This window comes from Sceloporus undulatus, chromosome 4, assembly GCF_019175285.1.
Source record: "Sceloporus undulatus isolate JIND9_A2432 ecotype Alabama chromosome 4, SceUnd_v1.1, whole genome shotgun sequence".
NCBI lineage: Eukaryota > Metazoa > Chordata > Lepidosauria > Squamata > Phrynosomatidae > Sceloporus > Sceloporus undulatus.
Window position 1 is genome coordinate 88,259,992 of NC_056525.1, and position 20,907 is coordinate 88,280,898.

General features: G+C 39.2%; 1 protein-coding gene across 5 annotated transcripts; it reads right to left on the minus strand.

The window, feature by feature from the left end:
- Positions 1-1,472: 1,472 nt before the first annotated feature.
- Positions 1,473-20,476, minus strand: TM2D1 (TM2 domain containing 1). Of its 5 annotated transcripts, none has more exons than XR_006103540.1 (8): positions 20,288-20,476; positions 16,699-16,772; positions 15,971-16,079; positions 12,528-12,619; positions 6,828-6,901; positions 5,643-5,761; positions 3,679-3,937; positions 1,473-3,554 (listed from the first exon to the last, which is right to left on the minus strand). XR_006103540.1 is itself a non-coding variant. In XM_042463618.1 (7 exons), exons 1-6 carry the CDS (start codon positions 20,452-20,454, stop codon positions 5,651-5,653), a joined length of 627 nt encoding a protein of 208 aa, XP_042319552.1. In that variant the 5' UTR covers positions 20,455-20,476; the 3' UTR covers positions 1,473-3,554; positions 5,643-5,650. The 5 variants fall into 5 exon arrangements, 1 of the variants encoding a protein (XP_042319552.1); XR_006103539.1 differs by having other exon boundaries at positions 3,668-3,937; XR_006103541.1 differs by having other exon boundaries at positions 3,668-3,937; positions 5,643-6,008.
- Positions 20,477-20,907: the final 431 nt, after the last annotated feature.

Genomic DNA, 20,907 nt, shown 5'->3' on the forward strand with positions numbered 1-20,907 from the left:
CTACCCACACCTGCTGCACAGAGTAAATCTCAGGACACCTGCAAAATCAAAAGGGGGGGGGAATGAGGCAATACTACGAAGAACATTATTTGTTAACACTTTCTATGATCCCATTGCTTAGACTTATGTAACTTAAAAATTCTTTGTCATTATACCCTGAAAGATGTTTGTAAGTGAGTACGCTGTTTCATTAGACCCTTGCTCTGTGCCTGAACTAAAACTTTCACAACACATATCAGCTCGGCAGCCATCTTCTAAATGCATCCTAAATGCATAGGAAACATTACATTCATCCATTTCAAATGAAGCCTAGCTACTCATCCAAGGTACGTTATCAAATACGACAAAAAGGATTATTTTTTAACATTATGCGCTACAAATTTTAATCACCTTTGACTTTAATCACCACAATTCCAAAGACTTTATCTGCAAAAAGTATCTTCATGACATGACTCACAGGTACAAATTTTCAGGGTAGAATTCTTCGGCAATTCACCGGCAATTTAGATACATTGATGGGCGTAAACCTGCCTACAAGAATGATAGCACTGTATTTTAATCAAAAGCAGCATCAGCTTCCAAGTCATGTGAACATTCATAAGATTGAAACAGTTGATATTTAATAGTCTATGGGATATGTTGCATTAGATATCACTCTACAAGTGAATTTGACAAAGCCCAAGCAGTACATTTTCCAAATACTCTTCCAATATATTAAGTAGTATCTGGTGTTCTTTGAGGACATGCATCAAGAAAACAAACTGCCCCAAGCTTGTCAATTTTTAAAGATGGAAGATTCTCTAGCTTTAAATCAGAAGATTGATTATTTTAGAAGTTGACATTTGCATTGTGTTCAGTGGGCACATTTTTCTATCACCAATAATACTCCACTGCACTGTTCCACTGCATTTCAGAAGTAACCACACTCCAGTAGCTGCACTTTATTTAAAGAGATTTCTTTATCATTTAACTTTATTACAGCAGGCACAGCCTGGATGCTATTCGAGTGACAAGGACTATTTCCTTAATTACTGTACACTGATAATAGCATTTACTCTGGCAGCTCCAGTGCTATTCAATCAAGCGAGATTCAATACAAAAAAAAAGCTGATTTGCCAAAAGGAAGATTAGCATAAGTGCCCGCAGTCACATTCTATTTTTAAAGGTAAAGTTCCTTCTTGTGGGAACTTTATTAAAAACTATAACCTGATTACTATCATTTACCTGCTATTGGGGGGGGGGACCTGCAGGGCAATATTGTCTAAGGACATTTTACATTTCAAGTGTACGCTCCACTATCCTAAAGCATTTGATCACATCCTATTTACAAAAACAATGGAAGGGTTTATTTCCCATCTTAATGAGATGTGTATACTTACATTTATTACACCAAGTTTTCCTCCCTCTAATTTTGTACTGCCGTACTTCATCATTGCTTAAGTGATGACTAAGGATATTGCTTTTTTTTTAAATGGGAGACTTTTTCTGCAAATCTACTACAAGCTAGAAATGCCAACTTCAGCATAACATACATCTTTTAGCAGAAGGTTAAACAGAACATTTAAATATAATGGCAAGCTAAGATAAGATCAAAGCTAAGAAAAAAACAGTACTGTAACTGGATAATAACAATGGTATGCTGTATCATTGTATGCAAAATGTTATGACCTATTACTATAACTAATCTGTGACCAGAAAGTCAGAGTTCTTAAAAAAAAAAAAAAACCCCAGCAAGAATACAGCTCATATTTTCTTAGCTCCTTCAGCAATAGTATCAGTCGCTATATATTGCACAACCTTCTCCTAAAACAGTGGGGAACATGAGATACTGCCCTCACAGACCAGTGAGTGCTGTTGTCCAAATATGTGCAGTTGAGAGAACTGTGTGATCTACTTGGTTTTTCATTGGTTCAACAAGTCAGGTACAAAAGGGCAGCTCAGATTTAAGAAATGAGGTGTTGTTCATTTATTTATTTAATATCCTTATTGGTTTATCATTTAATTTATACATTTTTCTCCCAATACGGGATACACACTCTCTCTCTCTCTCAAGATTTTGTTCTCCATGTAATATGCACATACATCCCTGCTCACAAATCTATTCCTCTTTTTCCATTATCCCTAACTGGGCAGAGGGGAGGATTTATCACTTTTTAGAAACCATTGGGAGTTGGAACCCTTTGCTGATCTACTAAAAATTGCATGAAGAACCATCAATACATCTTGATTTACTTTCTGCCTGCTTACCTACATACAAACACATGTGTACACACACACAAAATGGGTGGAGATTATTCTGTGCATTAGCTTTGTTAGCTATTAAGCCTATTCTTCTTCTAAAAGCAGAAGCTGTTAAAACTATCAAGTCAGCATTCTCATGCATGGAACCAAGTTCATCCTATCAAGCTACACACTGAGCAAGCGCTAGGGTAGGCCTAGTGCCACTTTGCATTCCTGCTCTTATTTTAGATATTAAAAAGTGGGTTCAGTTTTAAATATCACTTACCATTCCCCAAGTGGCAACATAGCATAACTAACAAAAGTAAAGTTGTCAATAACAGTAGTTGTGTTGAAATATCAAAATACTCTATACCTCTGTACCCGTGGGATGCAAGACACTTTATGACTGGAAGGAGATGTGACAGCATGGAAGACAAGGGAAATGATAGCAATACCCACTGTTTATATCCTTCAATGAGAGCAAAATGAAAAATGCTACAAACATCTAATTCTGAATTGGGAAGAGGGACAGTGATGTAAGTGTTCCTAGGGAACAATATTCTTATTCTGTTGAAGGAGGTGAGCCAAGACACTTAAGCTCCAGAGAACCTTTAACACAGGAAGCTATTTATCATAACAAGCTTGGTTGAGACTGCTCTCCATACTGAACCAATTAGAGTAGCTTATTTCGTCATACTTCATAACTTGCAATGATAGGTTTCCAAGCCTGGCACAGTGCAGTAATTGAATTTTGATCAAACACACATGGCCCATAACCCACTATGTGAAACTTTCAGAGCAGTTCGCAGCTTTTAAATATCCAGTCAACTTGTTGCCAAAAGTACAGGATGTACTTGATGCAAGAGAGGGAGAAAGCGAATGAGCTGGAACTTTGTACATCTGTAAAACAACATTTTTTGTTTGAATTCTTTTCTTGCTTTTAAAGAGCAGTAGGGAAAGGGATGCTGAATGTGAAGTCATTTCTTCCTGCCTTTCCTTTTATATTTACACACATGCTTTTCACAGTTTTGTACAACTTGTATGAAGTCCACTATACAGTATTGCACAATAGATTTACTATAAATAATGTCCACTGCTTATTCTTATTTAACATTTAAAAAGCAAGTCCTTGTCTGCTTCTTAATGAGGCTATGTTAAAACCATGCCACAAAAGCTCAAACTTGTTTTGTGTTTGATGAAGTGGTCTGCAAGTTACAGCTTGTGCAGAAAGTCTAGTGACTCCTTCAAATCACATCCTGTGAACGAAGTCCACTTCCATACTTTATGATTCAGGCATCTTCCTCACATAAAAATGGAGGATATGGAGCTAAACTCTGAAAGAAAAAAATATTAATTAGTTAATACTTGCCTGAAAATCTGACGGAAATCATATTCGTAATCTCTACTGTGGACTATGAAAGAATAGTTTACAATAACGTTCTCCTACCCCTTTGGTACCTGCAGCATAGCAAAGCGCCTGTAACAGTAGTTTCTTTATTCCTCTTCACAGGAAGTCAAGCATACAAGTCAAATAACTCTTTCAGAGTGTGAACAGCAACTATTCCATATTGACATCAAGATCGCTACACAAAGTCTTTAAATGACACAAACTTTCCTTGAGAATTATTGTCAGAGTAGCCATATTGGATATGACAGGCCAATGCTCTATAGCAGTTTCATACATATGTTCATCTTCATTTTCTCCCAACAGAAAATACTGTGGAGGGTTGAAAAGAGAAAATTGGGCTTTTAAAGTTCCCATCCATGGATATCCCTTGGGGTAAAGCTGCTATACTCTATTGCTATAATAATTATGACATTTATTTAAAAAAAAAAAAACCAAATACAGAACACAGCTTTTTATATGATAATTTTTCTTTAAAAAACAGTGGCAAAATTAACACAATTCCAAACAAATGCTCTGGTATATACATATTCAAATGTAAAGCAGGATTTTGTACATTAATTTTTATTATCTTTCATGAAATTCTTCACCTGAGAAGACACACAACCAGAATCTCATCTTATTATATTTGTCAAACACATTCTAAAAACTTGACATATAACCATGAATACAACCAAAGATGTCGCAGGAAAGCAGCTATATGCTTTCCTTCCAACCTAAAAGGTTTTGAAAACTTTCTCACACATGTTTCTAATACCTTTAAGGACTGCTGCAGCATGCACAAGATCTTATCATGCATAAGGAGTAAATAAGGAGAAGTTCCAGAAGTATGGAGCGATCATAAAGACAGAAAAATAAATTCTGCAGATTTAACATTTTGCTATGCTAGCACACAAAATAGAAGGCTAGATTAAAGTCTTGCATTTGCCTGAGGTTGAAGGAGAATCCAGTTTAAGCATAAGTTTAGTTTTATTAATTAGTGTGAGATTTCTACACAGCAACTGAAGCACCTTCAACTGTTACAAAGTTTGATTTTAGCTATGGGGTTTGGCGCCACCTACAGAAAGCATGAAGAAAAAGGGTGGGGAACCAAATATTACCTTTGCCAAAAGATGTATGATGCTTTTTTTTTAAGCAGTGGGCTTGACTCATTATAGAGAACATTATTAATAGCAGGTGTTGCTTTTTCTACTTAGCAGTTTCTTCCTATTTCCAAACCACAGCACAAATGAAAAACATAGGGTGGGGGAATTTGTGTACTTTCTGTGTATTCAGTTGATTACAGGCTATGGGGCATTTGCTTTTAGTAAGATACATCTTGGACTTATTCACATACTGAGTTGTTAAATTTGTGGGAGTAATTATTAAAAATAACTATATACTATAGTATAAGTGTGTGTGTGTGTGTGTGTTGCTGTAGTTATATATTACTACTGTTTGTTTATTTGTTTGTGTGATTTATATTTCAACTTTTCTCAAAGAAGCAGTCTCTCTTCTCAGCAATTCATGATTTTATTCCAATCCAACATTGCCCTTTTTACGTCATGTCCTACAAAAGCCCAAAACAAAGGTTACAAACTATCACATTCTAGTAATAGTTTTGAAACCAGTGTGGCTGCATTAAGATCAATTAACATTCTTAAAATGTGTTAGGAGTTGATTCTACAGGAGTGTGCACATTCGCATGTATCAGTTGTATGTATGCGTGTATATCCTTTTTTTTAACATTGTAACAAGCTACCCAATAAATTCATCCATGTTTTCAAGGAGCCCATTAAGCAGTAAGAAAATGAAGCAATAACAATCCCATTGAATGCATGCAGTAAGAATGTGCTAGTTCAATTAATGTGTAACATTATGAATTTTTAAGATAGTTTTAGGAAACCAACAATGAAATGAATGGAAAGACCACAACTTGGTGAATTCCACTCCTTTGCTAAACATACATTTAATACAAATGAATTACAGTAAATAGTCATCTATGGAATCCTTCACATAACCTGATCAAGGCACTTACTGGTATGTTTAGGGGTATATCTGAGGTTTTCTGAATGTCTCGTTTGTAATACTCAGTCTAGTAAGCCTTGCTCCATAATAATCTATGATGTAACTAGAGCCATCTGAAGGTCCTACAATCTAGAAGAGAAATTATTACATTTAAATGGGAAAAAGCCTATTTTGAACCATGTAAACCTCAAAGAATTCCTGAAAAACATTATCCCACCCTCAACAAGACACAATGCCTCTTTTTAGAGCTCAAAAAATGATTATTCCAAAAATAACATGTCTGGAATTCTCTTTCAAATATTTTTGGAGTGATTCATAGATAAATTTGTTATACTTAGATTGTATTTGGACTCGTTTGATGATCTCACTAGATTACCTACAAGAGAAAATTCAGTACTGTGTGGTAAATGAAAGGTACACAAATATCTGCAATGCTATAACAAAGGAAGCAATTTTGTTAGCTTTGCCATAAGGCAGTGGAAATTACAGCAACTATATACAATCTAATATACATGTACTTCCACATTGTACTCGGTTTGTCACAGTAAATGTGGGGAAATAAAATTACAAGAATATTTATGTGTATGAAATGCAATGGCACTCCCAATAGGCTTTATCCCGATAGAGGAAAAAGTACAAGAGTTGGTGTTGGCTACTTGCACAACCAGTAGTGGCACTACTAGTAGCTTGGACAAACTGACACTGAACCTAATAAAGCTGTAATAAGTTAGAGAAAAATCTAAAATTCAAAAACATTTCATGTATTTTTCTGGTTGCTTTCATCTGTTTTTTGTCTTTCCCTCACTCATTTTTTTTTTACTCCTGTTTCATTTTTACCAGCAATGAAAGAAATATGAAGAAACAGGATGGGAAAGATTAAGAAAGAACACAAGTAATACTTGTTTATGTATCAAAAATCAGTAAAATGTTGATGATAATAACAATGGCCAGAATTCTCCCCTAAATGCAAATAAAATAAAATAAAAATATTCAGTTAAAAAAAACCCAACAAACCCATCCACATTATACAAACTGCTTTTCAATTTGAAGAATTTTTTAAAAGATGTTTGTGATATCAAATGAGAGTGAGTTGTTCAAATGACTAGCTGCTGGACTAGCATTAAGCCTCTTGTGGAAGCCTAAGTAGTTTTTTGGACCTTGTCCAATGCCTTTAATTCTGATGTTGTGAACTTACCTGCATTGAAATCAGAATGAAATCAATCAAACTACCAATTCCACAAAACCCGACTGTGCAGAACTTTAATAAACCTGTGAACAAAGAAACAGTTACAACAATGAGCAATTGTGTTTAAGGATATTAGAATTACCATGGAAGTAGTTTTTAAACAATACTTTCTTCAAACATGTTTCATTTCCTAAAAGCCCTTCAGGAATTACTTTGAAGGGCTGTATTTTAGCAACGCAGTTGTTTTTCAGTGCTTCCCTATCAGTAGCCTTCTGTTACCAACACATATGTACTTTAAAGAAATTTAATGAACTGCTGAAAAACTCACAAATGTATGCACATGCAACAGCCTTCTTTTCAAACTAAGGGTGGTAGGGAGGTGTGTGTGTGTGTGTGTGTAACCATTTTGTGCTGGGCTATCAATAGCAAAATGCCTGGAGTAACCAGAGTGGTTGCATATGCAAAAGTCAGACACAAACCTATGAAAGGCAGATCTAACACAAAATGAGTAATTTAGCCCACCTTAAGGGCAAATCTAAGATGCTCATTTAGTACCACCTTCCAAAGTCATTAACAAGAGCTTTCACAGTACATGATGTTAAGCTGTACAGGCAGAAGGTTTGACTTGTGCACCTTGAGTCCCTGCTATCTTATTATTCTATAATCTGTAATGATGCATTTAATTACAGCATCAATCCATCTATGTCCCTTCCAAATTAAATATTAATCAACTCGTGCTAGTTCTTATTCAGTCTTCAATAACTGTATTTAGTTTTGAGACTGTGGATGCACAATGGTACCATGTCACCACAGGAAAGTTACTATAGAGAAAGTCCCTTCAGGATTTGTAGCAGAGCTGGTTATTCTTTTAGGCACAACAGTTTGTATTACTAATACTTGCATCTGTCTAAACACTTCAGATAGCAGCAACTTACAGGCACAGATCTGTGTCAAACATAATATAACATATTGTAAAAGAATGGTATTAACACAGTAGTGAATAGCTGTCAGAACACAAGGTTGTTGCAGTTTAGGAAAAGCTTTGGAACAAACTGTTTGCATATACTGGATTGCTCTATGTTTTTAAGTGCTGTAATAATACATTGGCATCCAAAAACTGTCTATTTATCTAACATGCAGAAGAGTGACAGACATAATGGATTGGTATTCCATGGGGGAATATCAACATGACACTCTATAATCTGAAAGGGTTTGAGGCTTGCTACACTTATAAAAATATGGGCAAATAAATAATTAAAACATGTTCAGCCAAGCATGTAAAAGCATAGGCACTGCTGTTGCCAGCAACAACTCAGAACAGAAAGGGCCATTATCACTAGAACACTTCGTGGCAACAGAGCAAAAGAGTTCAGAAATAAAAGAAAAGTATCTATGGAGTGAAACACACAGGCAGGAAAAATCAGCTTGAAGCTGCCTTTTCCAAAGCTGCACTGAAACTCCACCAACCACACCACCTGCTCCCAAGGTGGCTGGAGCGCACATGTCATGACCACATGGCACAGCTTCAAGTCATGCCGCTAGGTACTTTTTTTTTAGTATTACCCCTCACCATCCCTGAGCACCTTTACAGAAGTGAACCATCGATCACTGCCATCCCATTCCATGACCATGGCTGTCCCTGTGAACCTGCATACATTTGCAACATTTCATATGCACAAGGCACAGGAGCAGAGGTCTGTCTATACAGATGCTGCTAAGATTCAGTCATGCTCCCTTTAACCCCATGCCCCCTCTATGACTGTCTGTTTTGTGTATGTTATACTCATCTCCATGAGAGATGTCACACTTTCTCTTCTGGGCACTACCACCCTCAGCACTTGAGCACAGCAGCTCCATCCATTTTAAATGCACTTCTGTGATGGGGCATTTACATGCACAATTAGACTTAGGGTTTGGAAAGAGCGTCCCTTTAGAGCAGCCCTGCGTTGGTGCATTTATACGTACATGCAAAGGAGCACACTTTCTAGGAAGAAGTGGAAAAATCCAGTTACTTTTTAATCCGACTTTTCTCCCCATGGCACAGTTTGGGTGTGCTTTTCGGCCAGCTTCAAGGGCAGTCTCATCTAAATGCCCTGCCTCAAAGCTGGCTGGAAACGTGCTTATTTTGATTGTCTGTTTTGCCCCTTTAATATGTACTGCAGCTCATAATTTAATCAAGGACTTCTACCTCTGTCATTTAAAAAATATAAAATCTACCCTCAATGTGAACTCCAAGCTAATACGAATAAATTTTATTGAAAAAATCTTTTCAGTGGGTTTCTGACTCCTTCTCCTCATTATCCTGGGCTACAGGATGTATTAGCCCCATAGCTATTCAAAGCACATACCCTGGATGAGATTGTGCTGAAGCAACAATGGTAGCCAAGAACAGCCTTTTTGCTGCCCACATGTGCATGGAGTAGATCCTAAAAGGGACAAATCCGTGTTGAATCAGTTTTTTTCCAAATATATCTCTAGAACTGATCTAGATAAAAACTTAAGCACTTCATTGCCCTGAGCAACAGAGCATGTAGGATTGTGTGTCTAGAAGCTGGAAAATTTCCTAGAGTATTAATGAATTGTTTAAGATCTATTCGTTTCTGAGGGCTGAGAATTTTTTTTAAAAAAAATCCTCATCTGTGCAAAGATTACCAGCAAATCTAAGTTGTATTAGTGCCCTGTCCAGAACAATATTTTTGAACATCCTGCCTCCCGTCCCTGATTACCTTCATCCCACTTTGCAAAAATCTGAACAAAGAATAGGCTCTGCCACATGTGTAGGAGAAGATATGTATGTTGATAAAGTGCTATCTGGTGGTAAGGTGCATTAGGTTTGCAAACATAAGAAAAATGTGGTCCTATCATCTGGAACTCTAATCCCACTTAAGAAGTTAATTTTTGTTTACTTTTAAACAAGACACTGCTGCCTGTTTTTAATGGAATTCTTAATGAAGAAGTTATCCCAAAGGTACAAGTCAGAACAACATACAGAGAAGGTAAACAGTTAAACTTTAACAGCGGCAGAAGTAACAAGGTGCTGGTTGCCTTAAATCCAAAAAATCTGGATAGCCTTAACAGCAGTCTCCTAGGCTGAAAAAGCTGCTGGTGGACACCAAGTGATTGAATGATAAAACTGCTGCCATTCAGGAAGTGATTCTGGCTGAGCATGCTGACCTGAATGAAGTGTGTATGGAGGGTTTATTCTCTCTCAGCTTTGTCTGCCAGGGTTCTCTGGCCAACAGCAGCTGAGACTTAAAGGCCAGGGAAGCGGTGTTGCACTGATCTATCATGATTCCACCCCCTTGACCAGGCTCTCTATTCCATTGTCTGCAGAGTTCTCATGTGTATATCTAAAGGAGGATGTCCAGGATTTAATAGAGATTTTGTTGGTGTATAATCCATCCTGCTGCTCAACTGTTTCAGTTCTTTGAGCCAGGTTAATGTCGAAGTCACCTTGTCTTGTTGTATTGGAAGACATCAACATCCATGCTGAGATTGCCCTATCAGGAATCACGCAGGTCTCTCCATCATGATGATGAGTTTCTCCCTAGTGGTATTTGGCCCCACTTAAGCAGCTGGGCACACTTTGGACCTAGGTGTTTTTTGTTTGTTTGTTTGTTGAGATGATGGCGATCTGAAAGTCTACTGTTCTGTTGTCATTGTTAAATCTCTATCTGGTGTAATTCAGGCCCGCTGGGACTTAGAATCTCTGCAGGGGTGGGAGAAGGTTTGTTCACCCCATGAGGCTTGTGGATTCAGATGGTTTCCTGATGGCTAACTACCCCATTTAGACACAATAGGACTCTGTCTTTCTGTCCAAGTTGTGGTTGACCTCTGGAATAGAAAAATGGTGGGACAGAATTGCTCCTGGGTGTCCTCCTTTCTAGTATCCTGCTATTTCTTCTGCTGAAGCTTAACTCTGGTTTTCCAGGGAGTTGGCAGATGAAACAAGTGACAAGCTGATTAGAGTGACATTGACAGAAAAGTTGGAGTGGAGCCAATCAAATGCAGGCTAAAGCCTCTCTGAGGGCCTACTCTGCCACCAGAAAAAAAAACACAACAAAAACATTTCTGCTGAGCTACCATTGCATCTGCAAGGAGCCAGCCAGTGGAGCTGTTTGGAGTGGTCAGAGCTCTTTTACACACTGGCCCACAAGAGGAAAATCCAGACCATGAATTGTGAACAACTTGCCTGGCATTTTGCAGCACAATTGTTCTACTGCACTCCAACTTGGATGCTATAATTAACACCGATCCAGTGAATGTTGACTTGACCCCTGCTTGTCCAGTAATGATGGTTACTTTTCAATTTGTACATCCCAAGGATCTGGAGGGAAATTTTGGAGAAATGAGAGCCAACACATGTGTTAGACCCTTGGCCTTCTTAGCTTATTAAAAATAAAACAAACAAAAACTGACTGGCTGAATGGGTAGAGGGAGGGGGGGTCAAAACAAAGCAGAGTTCCACTGTGCCTGAAGGAGATAGTTATAAAAGCCTTCCCTGGATGCCACTGTATTGGACAAACTACAGGTCAGTTTCCAATATTCTATTTTTTGTGCCAAGTACTGGAGTGTGGGGTGTGGTGGCTGCCAAGCTTCATGTGTGTCTGGATGACACATATTATCTAGATCCATTTAAATCTGGTTTCAGGCCTGTCTACGGTCCGGTACAGATGGGCCCAAAAGGACACCCTCATCATGTACTAAGGTTGCCTCGGGGCAGAGCATGTGATGAGGGCGTAAAAATGGTGGTGCCCTGTATACATGGATGCCGCCATTGTTATGTAAACACTGTGTGGCATCCAGTGGCGCACCCATTACGCTGCCGTTGCGGGTTCTTTTTCCACCGAAAGGAAGCTGTGCGGTTTGGTGGCTGCCGTTTCCCTCCAGCGGTAAAACAGGTGCTGCCAGGTCGCCGTTTTTCGGCTGTCTGTACCACACCTACAAGACAGATACAGCTTTGGTCACCTTGATGGAAGCCCTTTACCAGGAACTGGACAGAGAGAGTATTCCTATTGGTTCTGCTAGGCTTTTTGGTGACTTTCAATAACAGTCACCATAGTATCCTTAGCCATTGGCCTATGTGGTCCCTCAGGTTCTGTTTTGTCTGCATGCTACTTATATGTGAAAGTGCTGGAAGACATCGTCTCTAATTGTGGGCTGCAATGCCATCAGTATAGATGACACACAGTTCTACTACTTTCCACCTCAATCCAAAAAAAACTGTCTTGATTCTTCTGCACTGGTTCCTGTCATTAGTAATGGACTGGATGAGAGTGAACAAACTAAAATTTAAAGCAGACAAGACAATTGCTATTTATTAGTTGAAAGGTGGTTCAGCGAAAGGGAATTCAGTCTTTGCTACATGGGGTTACATTTCTCCTGAAAATGTAGGTTCACAGCTTGGGTGTACTCGTGGATCCTATCCTGAACTTTGAAGCCCAGATGTTGGTAGTGGCTAAGAAAGAACTCATACAATTTAAGATTGTGTGCCAGCTGTGCCTGTTCCTTGAAACGTCAGATCTGGCCAGTGACACATGCTATATCCTATTTAACAATTGGAGCAAATATACAGTATAGATATATCATTATCTTGGAGATAATCTCTTTTTTTTAAGTGTGGTTGAAATCTATAGCCTATGTGTTATCAATTATATATATATGGAGCCATTAAGCTGCCCTATAGACCAATATTTAAAATATACTCACCTAATGCAGGATATCCCAGATAAAATCTATCAGCCCCCAACCATCCAAGAAATAAAGACAGAGCTACTGCTACTTTATAGGAGTAACCATTTCTAGAATGAGAAACAAGGAGAGAAATGTGTCTGAACCAATTTGTTAAATCATGTTCATTAAATGAATTTGAAACACTGTACAGATGCCTGTTCAATAAGAAATTTAACATCAGAATCTAACAGCTTCAAAGCTTGATTAAATGGAAAGCTAACTATGTTGAAACACCAACAACACATGGACAGAAATGCATAAAATAGCAAACGTTCTGGGAATTAAGGTTTGCAGTACTATCACATTTATAATAATGAAATGCAACATGAACAGGGGGATGCTGTAGAAATTGAAAGATGTTTCAGTCTTGACTACTTTTCTAATTTTACCCTAAGTGTAATATGCTCTGATTTACTTAATATGACCACTTATACACAGGGAAGTCAATACAAGTTGACATTTTACCCCAAGTTTGGTGCAAAGTCTGGGCTACAGCCTGTATGCAGTCCACAGGGCCATTTTTGACCCCACAGGGCTTTCCTGGAATCTTAAAAACATACATACGTGTGCACACATATTTGTTCCCCTCCATGCTCTCTAGTAGGTGTGGGGCATTTTTGTCATATATGGATCCCAGGGTCCTTTCGGGTCAAGGAGAGTCTTGAGCACAAACAGTGAAGAGAAAGTGATTTCTAGTCATTTTCAGTTAAGAAGGCCTCTGAAGGATAAGCCAATTGAAGACTTTTTGAAAGATTGGAAACCATTTATGGAACTTTTTTGAGCAATAAGAAATCTAGTGATGTAATAATCTATGGCTATGATTATTAATAATTTGAGTAGGATTACTTAGTTGGACTTTTAATGGTAGAACAATATTTTTCTCTCTCTCTTTTATTTTTCTTTTCATTTCATTAGTCAGAATTTATTAGCTGTGTCTTTTTTCTTATTATTTTCTTCTTTTCCTCCCTCTGTTTCTTCATCTTTGATTGTATATTATTTAGCTTGTAAATTAGATTTTAATAAATATTTAATAATAGTAATAAATTGTGTATTTATTATTTAATAATAATAATTTTAATAAATAAATTTTAATAAGTTAAAAAAGGCTCTCCTAGGCCTAAAATAGTTTTTTCATATCCAGATGGACCTCAGCAGATAATGTAATCACTTTGTATGGGGCTACAGTTACACAGCCAGATGCCTCTGTAATTGCCCCCACACTCCTCCAGGCACAAATAGCTGGCTAGGCATGGGGGGGGGGGCTAGCTCTGCAATAGGTCTTGGAAGTGGTAAATGGGTCAGAGTAGCATACCTCTGCATAGAGAACTATCATGTTAGTTTCAGCCATGCAGGCTGCAGTCATAAAGGGTAAACAGTGTGTTCTAATGAAAGACAATATCACAGATAATCTGTTCCATTATTGTAAATTATATCTGGCCTACTCCAAATTTACTTTGTGGTTCTGGATAGATATGATGTGTCTACTTATAGCTATGACTGAACAAGTTTTTACTCTGCTAAAAGACAGAGTAGTTACTCTGTCTAAAGCAGTGGTTCCCCCTTCTCGGTGGTCGCCGGGTTGGGAAACCCCCGCCTCCCCATGGGCACCAGTGCTGGAGCAGGCATCGGCAGGAAAAGGGGAAGGGGGCGGCGCTCCCTCCTTTCCCTTTCTCCCTGCATGTGCCTGTGCCTCCTCCTCTCCCTCCCTCCCCGCGGGTGCATGCACACACGAGGCGGAAGGGGCAGGGGGGCACCTCCTCCTCTCCCTCCCTCTCCACAGGTGCATGCACACACAAGGAAGGGGCAGGGGGGCGCCTCCTCCTCTCCCCGCAGGTGCATGCACACGCAAGGAGGAAGGGGCGGGGGTCGCCTCCTCCTCTCCACGCAGGTGCATGCACACGCGAGGAGGAAGGGGCGGGGGTCGCCTCCTCCTCTTCTCCCCGGGGCTGTCAGGCAACCATGGGGAGAAGGGGACGGGACTGCAAGCCCACTGGGGCTTGTAGGCAGCCGAAAGTCCCGCCCCTTCCCAGCCTCCCAACCAATCAGGGAGGCCGCGGGCGGGGCTTTCATCCCCAATGGGGGGTCGCGGCCCAACAAAGGTTGGGAACCGCTGGTCTAAAGCGACAGCCTTGTATCTATTTTCTTCAGATGAAGCCCCAATGAACTCAGACAGAACTGTATAGGTCAATTATAGGTCAAAAGACAGAGCGTAACAAAACCCACAAAAAAACCTGGAGTTACACTGTAGGCATTTTGGAGCACTGTCACCTAAACCACTATGAATAAATCCCGATTTCCCGATTTCAGCCATTTCCTATTAACTTTAACAAACCAAAAACAACTGGGAAAAAAAAACTAAACAGGCTCAACAGATCTACTGCTCTCTATGAATGGGATATTCTTTGTGCCAGGAAGGAATAGCCCCTTGCTATTTTCTAGAAAATTATTGCTACTAATAAAAAGATGTGTTCTTATTATCAGTAGCTTAGTTTCATTTGAGGGGACATAGGAAATCTCAGAGGAGACAGGCAACGCAAGAACGACACTAATTCTAGCCATAACAGTAATTCTGGCTACAACACTTGGTACACAAGAATTCTCACTCAACTCATAGAATGCCATTTTAAAAAAAACTAGAGCATGAGAATTAAACCAGCAAAAAATAACAAGGATAAAGAAGGTTAGCAACCATTTTGTATCATATAGCTATCAAAAGAATAGTTTTAGATCACAAGAACAAATCTTAGCCCAGGTATGAATTCCAATGGTTGATGTAGTTGAAACATGATTTTTAGAGGCTCAGACTAGGCATTATAGGCTATTAAAATACTAGAAAGGAGAAGGAAAAATTAGGCTTCCAATCCTAGCCCAATTAAGACTGTCTTCACATCAGCTGTTCTGCACTCAGGCCATAATTCTGTATACACTACTTGGGACTGACTATAATCCAGTGTACAGAAGCAAAAGGCAATCAGCAATCTGAAGTTTGTTCCTATAAAAAGACCAAAGCGTGTCTAAACCTACTGAAATAAATTTGTCTTCATATACCGAATTCTGCACAAGACTGAACTGGTAAAGAAATAAGGCAAGCTAAAAAAAAAAAAAAGCTGGTCTCCAAAAGCCAAATTATTGGGGGTGATTATAAATCCCTTCAGACCATAAATATAACAAATATAATGTCAATGTGAAGTAGTTTTACCACATTTAAGACAGATGTATTATCACTTCATTCTTCACTTATCTACAACAACACTAAGAGGAAGTGGACTAAAGCACTCTGAAAAAATAAAAAGGCGTTTGAAATATATAAGATTTTTCATATATAATAAATTTGTAACTAATATACCTAATGTTTAGTAGAGCCACTATGTACTGAGCAGACATATAAATAAAGCTTAACAACAACAACTCTTACTTACACGTTTCGACATTCTACAGGCTTATAAAACCCGATTTCTGTTCCAGTAAACTTGGTTTCATTTCCACTAAAATCCTTACATGTTATATTTGGTGCTGGAAGGCAGGGAACTGAGGACACAAAAACAAGAACATTGTGTGCTGAGTCCCATTGAAAGGCTTCAATAAAGAACACATGAAACAAATATTTATAAGGCTTTGGTCAATACAGCTAACATAACACAAAGAAAAATGACAACACATGATTAATTTAGCACAGATTAAATTAAAAACATACAGTATTTAGAAAAAGGGAATGATATATTTCAAATCCAGTCAGATTTAACAAATTAACATGACTGGTATTGTGGAATGTTTCCCCAAAAATGGTTTGAATTCTTTTCCACTTGTGACACAGAGTATTTATATGTGTCCATATATAACCTAAATTATCTAATTACTAGAAATTACTATCAAGACACATGGGGAAAAGTTCATAACCAAAGAGCTTCACATACTACCACTAAATAAACACACTACACATGCAACCAATTATGAATAATACAGACCACTCTAGTATTAACTCATGCAGGAGAAAGCCCTATATACAGTGTTTCTGATCATCACTAAAAAGACATATGTGATCAGTGGAAAGGTGGATCTAATTATGTTCCCTGACCATTAACATCATTTCATAAAATAATGTGCAATATTAAGGCGATCAGAAGCATTTGACTACCGGAGTCCTTACCATATGCAGTGTGGTTGGTACACTTCAAGGGTTCTTGTGTCTCATTGTCTATTTTAGGATCTTCACAAATATATGTTAGAAGAATTAAGGGAAACAAATGTGAGCTGAAAGTGTTCAACAGCAGCACCACAACAAATTTATTAACCAGTTTACAACAACAGCCGTTAGTTCTTCTTTGCATTGTAATATTAAGACTAAGAGTACAGAAGCCTACATGATGTGTCTGCAACTTATAAAAACATTACAACTCAGAGCTTAATTAGACACTGCATAACAGTTTTCTCCTGCTTCAGATCTCTTCCTCCTCCTCTTTCTTCTGTTTCAATATGTTGTTTTCCTATACACTGTCATCCCCTCCACTTTACATCACTGACTATCTCAACTGAGGTGTCACACAGCACAAGGACATCAGCAGTGTCACATTTATCTAGATCAGTAAGTGGTTTACCAGGTTTCAGCTTCCAAATGCTCCAGTCATTATGACCTAGTGATCACAAACTACTGACCTAGATTTTATAAAGAAAAGTGGGAAGGAACAACTTGTTTGGAAGTAAAAAAAAAAAAAAAAAACTATAGCTGCATCTACACTGCATAAATAATCCAGGTTGACACCACTTTATGAAATCCTGGGAAATGTAGCTGTTGTGGTACCAGAACTCTCTAAGAGAGAAGATTAAATAGATCATACAACAATTCCCAGAATTCCATAGCACTGAACCATGGCAGTTACAGTAGTGTCAAACTGGATTATTTCGTGGGAATGCAGCCTGTCTTAGATTGCACAGTGTGGTTGTGGTGAGTTCTTCTTCAATAGAGGCATTTAAGCAGAAGCTAATAAGCCACAGTTACAGAAGAAGAAGTTATAGCCTGCATTTCAGCACCTGCGCTGAGCAAAGGCTTCTCCAGAGTGCCTTCAAACTTTCATTTCACAGAGAAGCAGAAATCTCTCATAACTTCTAGTTGTACTTAAATGTGATGCAACAAGTCCTATGCACATTTACTGAAAATTAAGTCTTGTTGTGCTTAATGCGGCCTACATCCTGGAGCAGTATGCACAACATTTCAAGTCATGTGGCAATCCTATCCACACTTTACTGGGAATAATCCCTGGTGACAAAAGTGAGTCTTTCTTCTGAAAAAGACAAGTAGAACATCTGTTAAGAAAAAACATTTGTGTTAAAATAATTAACTCACGTCAGCTTTAACAACCTCCAGCACTTCTAAATTCTTCATTCACCATTCAAGATTTACAAAACAATTCCTCCCAAAGTGATTAATGTTTTATAGTTTCATACTTTGTATGACTTTAAAAGTACATTTTTAGAAAAGCTGTGCTTTCTTCCTCATTTCTACAGTAGTCCAACCACAAAAAATTAAATGCTTTATAATTTCCAAACATTAGGCCAGATCAATACTTAGTAATACTTAAGTTGCACCATTAAAATAAATGGGATTTGAGTTAGATGTGACGAACGTAAACCACACCGATTTCAGTACATCAAGTTCAAGTATACTTAGAGGGTAGGCAGGTAATAAGGCAAAAAGCTGGATGGAAAAGAGATAAAATGTGAGGCAATAGAGAGCAAGGCTGCCTGGATTCCCAGTGAGAGGAAATGAGAAGAGCTGCACTCCATGCATTGTTACTACTATCCTGTGATGTCTCCACATATCTTACCACCTTGTTCCCTAAGAACTGCATGCAAGTGAGCAGCTCTTTTCCTACACCTCAGGAGGAAGAATACACCTTTCTCCAATACGTATAATCAGTATAGCGGGAAGACATGTGTTGGAAATTATCATTACTCTTCTTCTTTACCTGCTTAAGTTACACGTTTTCCCACACAGCATGGTTTCAAGCTGGGTGGCTTCACTATACAGTATACGATTTAAACTAAAACCACACTATTTACCTTCCCTTGTGCCACAACATGCTTCTTTGTCACTACCATCCTTTCCTGTTTGGAGGAAGATTAATATAATTTTCATAGCTGTGTGTATGTGCCTTCAAGGCACGTGTTGACTTATGGTGACCCCATGAGTTTCACAGGGTTTTCTTAGTCAAGGAGCATACAATGGCTAATGGAGGAATTCCAAAAGAAAATCACAATGTTTTAGAGACTGCATAGATCACGATAAGCTATGGGTGGCTCTTAGAGGAATGGGAGTACATAGTTTTTTGTGGGTTTTTTGGGCTATGTGGCAGTGTTCTGGAAGAGTTTATTCCTGATGTTTTGCCAGCATCTGTGGCTGGCATCTTCAAAGAATGCGGGCCTGGGAGTGACTGGGGTATATATATCTATATGTATATCTATACACACATACTGTTTGACCTTTGTTGAAAGGAAGTGATTTACATGTTAATCTCTGTGTTGATCTCAGGGTGTCTATTTAATTAATGAGCCATTGTCTCTTGGCAAAACATCAGGAATAAACTCTTCCAGAACATGGCCACATAGCCTGAAAACACCACAAAAAAACTATGGATTCCAGCCGTGAAACCCTTCAACTTGAGAATGGGAGTACCACCACATCTGATAGTCCTGATTAGGATTCTGTATTTAGGACAGGAGGCTACGGTTAGAAGAGAATACAGAGAAACAGAATGGTTCCCAATTGGCAAAGGGGTCAGGCAAGGTTGCATCCTTTCACCCTTCCTTTTCAACTTGTATGCAGAACATATTATATGAAAAGCAGGAGTAAACTCAGAAGAAAAGAGTTAAGGTAAGAGGAACATCAACAAGCCAAGATACACAGATGGCACTATACTACTAGCAGAAGACATCACAGACTCTGGACAACTACTGAGGAAGATCAAGGAAGAAAGTGCAAAGGCAAGCTTGTTGCTGAACATAAAGGAAGCAAAAATAATGAGCATGGAGGATCTACACAAATTCAGCCTAGACAATGAAGAAATAGAAGTAAAGTTTCCCCATAACTTGGAACAAGCATTGATAAGAATGGAGATTGCAGTCAAGAAATCAAAAGGATAGGAATGGGGAGGGTGGCTATAAGGAGTAAAGATATACAACTGAGTACTCAAGTCAGTATCTTCCAATTAGGGCTGCTTCAACTATAGCAATGTTCTCAAAGGCCGACCTTACGTGGGCTAAAACGATCTTATCTGCGAGGCTCCCTCATAAACAGGTGAATGTAAAGTTATGTCGAAACAATCTACAAAAAGGAGGCTGCTTTCTCAGCTGACGCCAGGCTTGGTACACAATACACTTTGACCAAAGGCCATAGACTGCCTCTGTATATTACTGAGGAGATAGATTTCAAATAAAAACAAACAAATAAACAAACCCAGAGCATTTTCTTCTAAACAAATTTTCATAATCTGATGGGTGACAACAACAACAAGCAGAACACTGTTGCTAGGGAAGGCTATGGCATTCTGGGAGTTGGAGGATGGGGTGTCTTGGAGGTGCCTCACCCACAGGGCCGCTATTAGCAGCAAAGCAACAAATAGCCCCTCAAGCTCAGCTGCAACTGAAGCAGCGCAGAGGCCCCGTCTGCAAGGCCCGTCGCCATGGCAACCAAGGGCTTATCAGGCCTCCTAGGCCTCCCTCTCGCTCCAGATCCAGGATATTGCCCGACTCTCAGGTCCTCGCACTTCAAGGGAGGCTCCCCTCCACTGGCCACGCTCCGCGCCGCGAGGCACGTCAGCCACAAGGCTCCCAAGGACCAGAAGGCCGGCGCCCTGCCTTTCTTCCTCTTGCGCCCCGAGAACGCCATCCCCAGCCAGGCGGCGGCCATCTTGGAAAGCGAAGCGCCCTGTCAGCTGACGCAGCGCCGCTGACGCCGCCTCTGCCCATAACAAAGATGGCTTCTTCGGCTTAGCCTCTCCTTATGGACGAAGGCAGGCACCGCCCACTCTTTGCCCTTGACTCCTAGTGAGCGGATGCCCTCAGTAAAGATGGCTAACCTGTCGCTAGGCAACCCTTAAGAGAAGTCGGGCAGCCCTTATTTAAGATGGCTCTTCCCTGATAGACAGCTGTTGTTGTTTTTTTTTTTGTGGGATGGGCTACCTCAAAACAGAAATGGGATGCATTTGTTGCATCCACACTGGAGAAATAAACCCGGTTTGGTACCGCTTTAACTGACCTGGCTCAAGGCTATGGAATTCTGGGAGTTGGGGTTTGTTGTGGGGCCCAGTGCAGAGCGCACAACAAACTCCAACTCCCAGAATTCCATAGCCTTGAGCCAGAA

What these genes read in the sequence shown, in the direction of transcription:
- TM2D1 (XM_042463618.1), bottom strand. Translation starts at nt 20,454, where the DNA reads ATGGCCGCCGCCTGGCTGGGGATGGCGTTCTCGGGGCGCAAGAGGAAG. An exon ending in GAGGACCTGAGAGTCGGGCA is followed by an intron (nt 16,773 to 20,287) that starts ATATCCTGGATC and finishes AATTCTTCTAAC; the next exon opens with ATATATTTGTGAAGATCCTA. An exon ending in TACCAACCACACTGCATATG is followed by an intron (nt 16,080 to 16,698) that starts GTAAGGACTCCG and finishes TTGTGTCCTCAG; the next exon opens with TTCCCTGCCTTCCAGCACCA.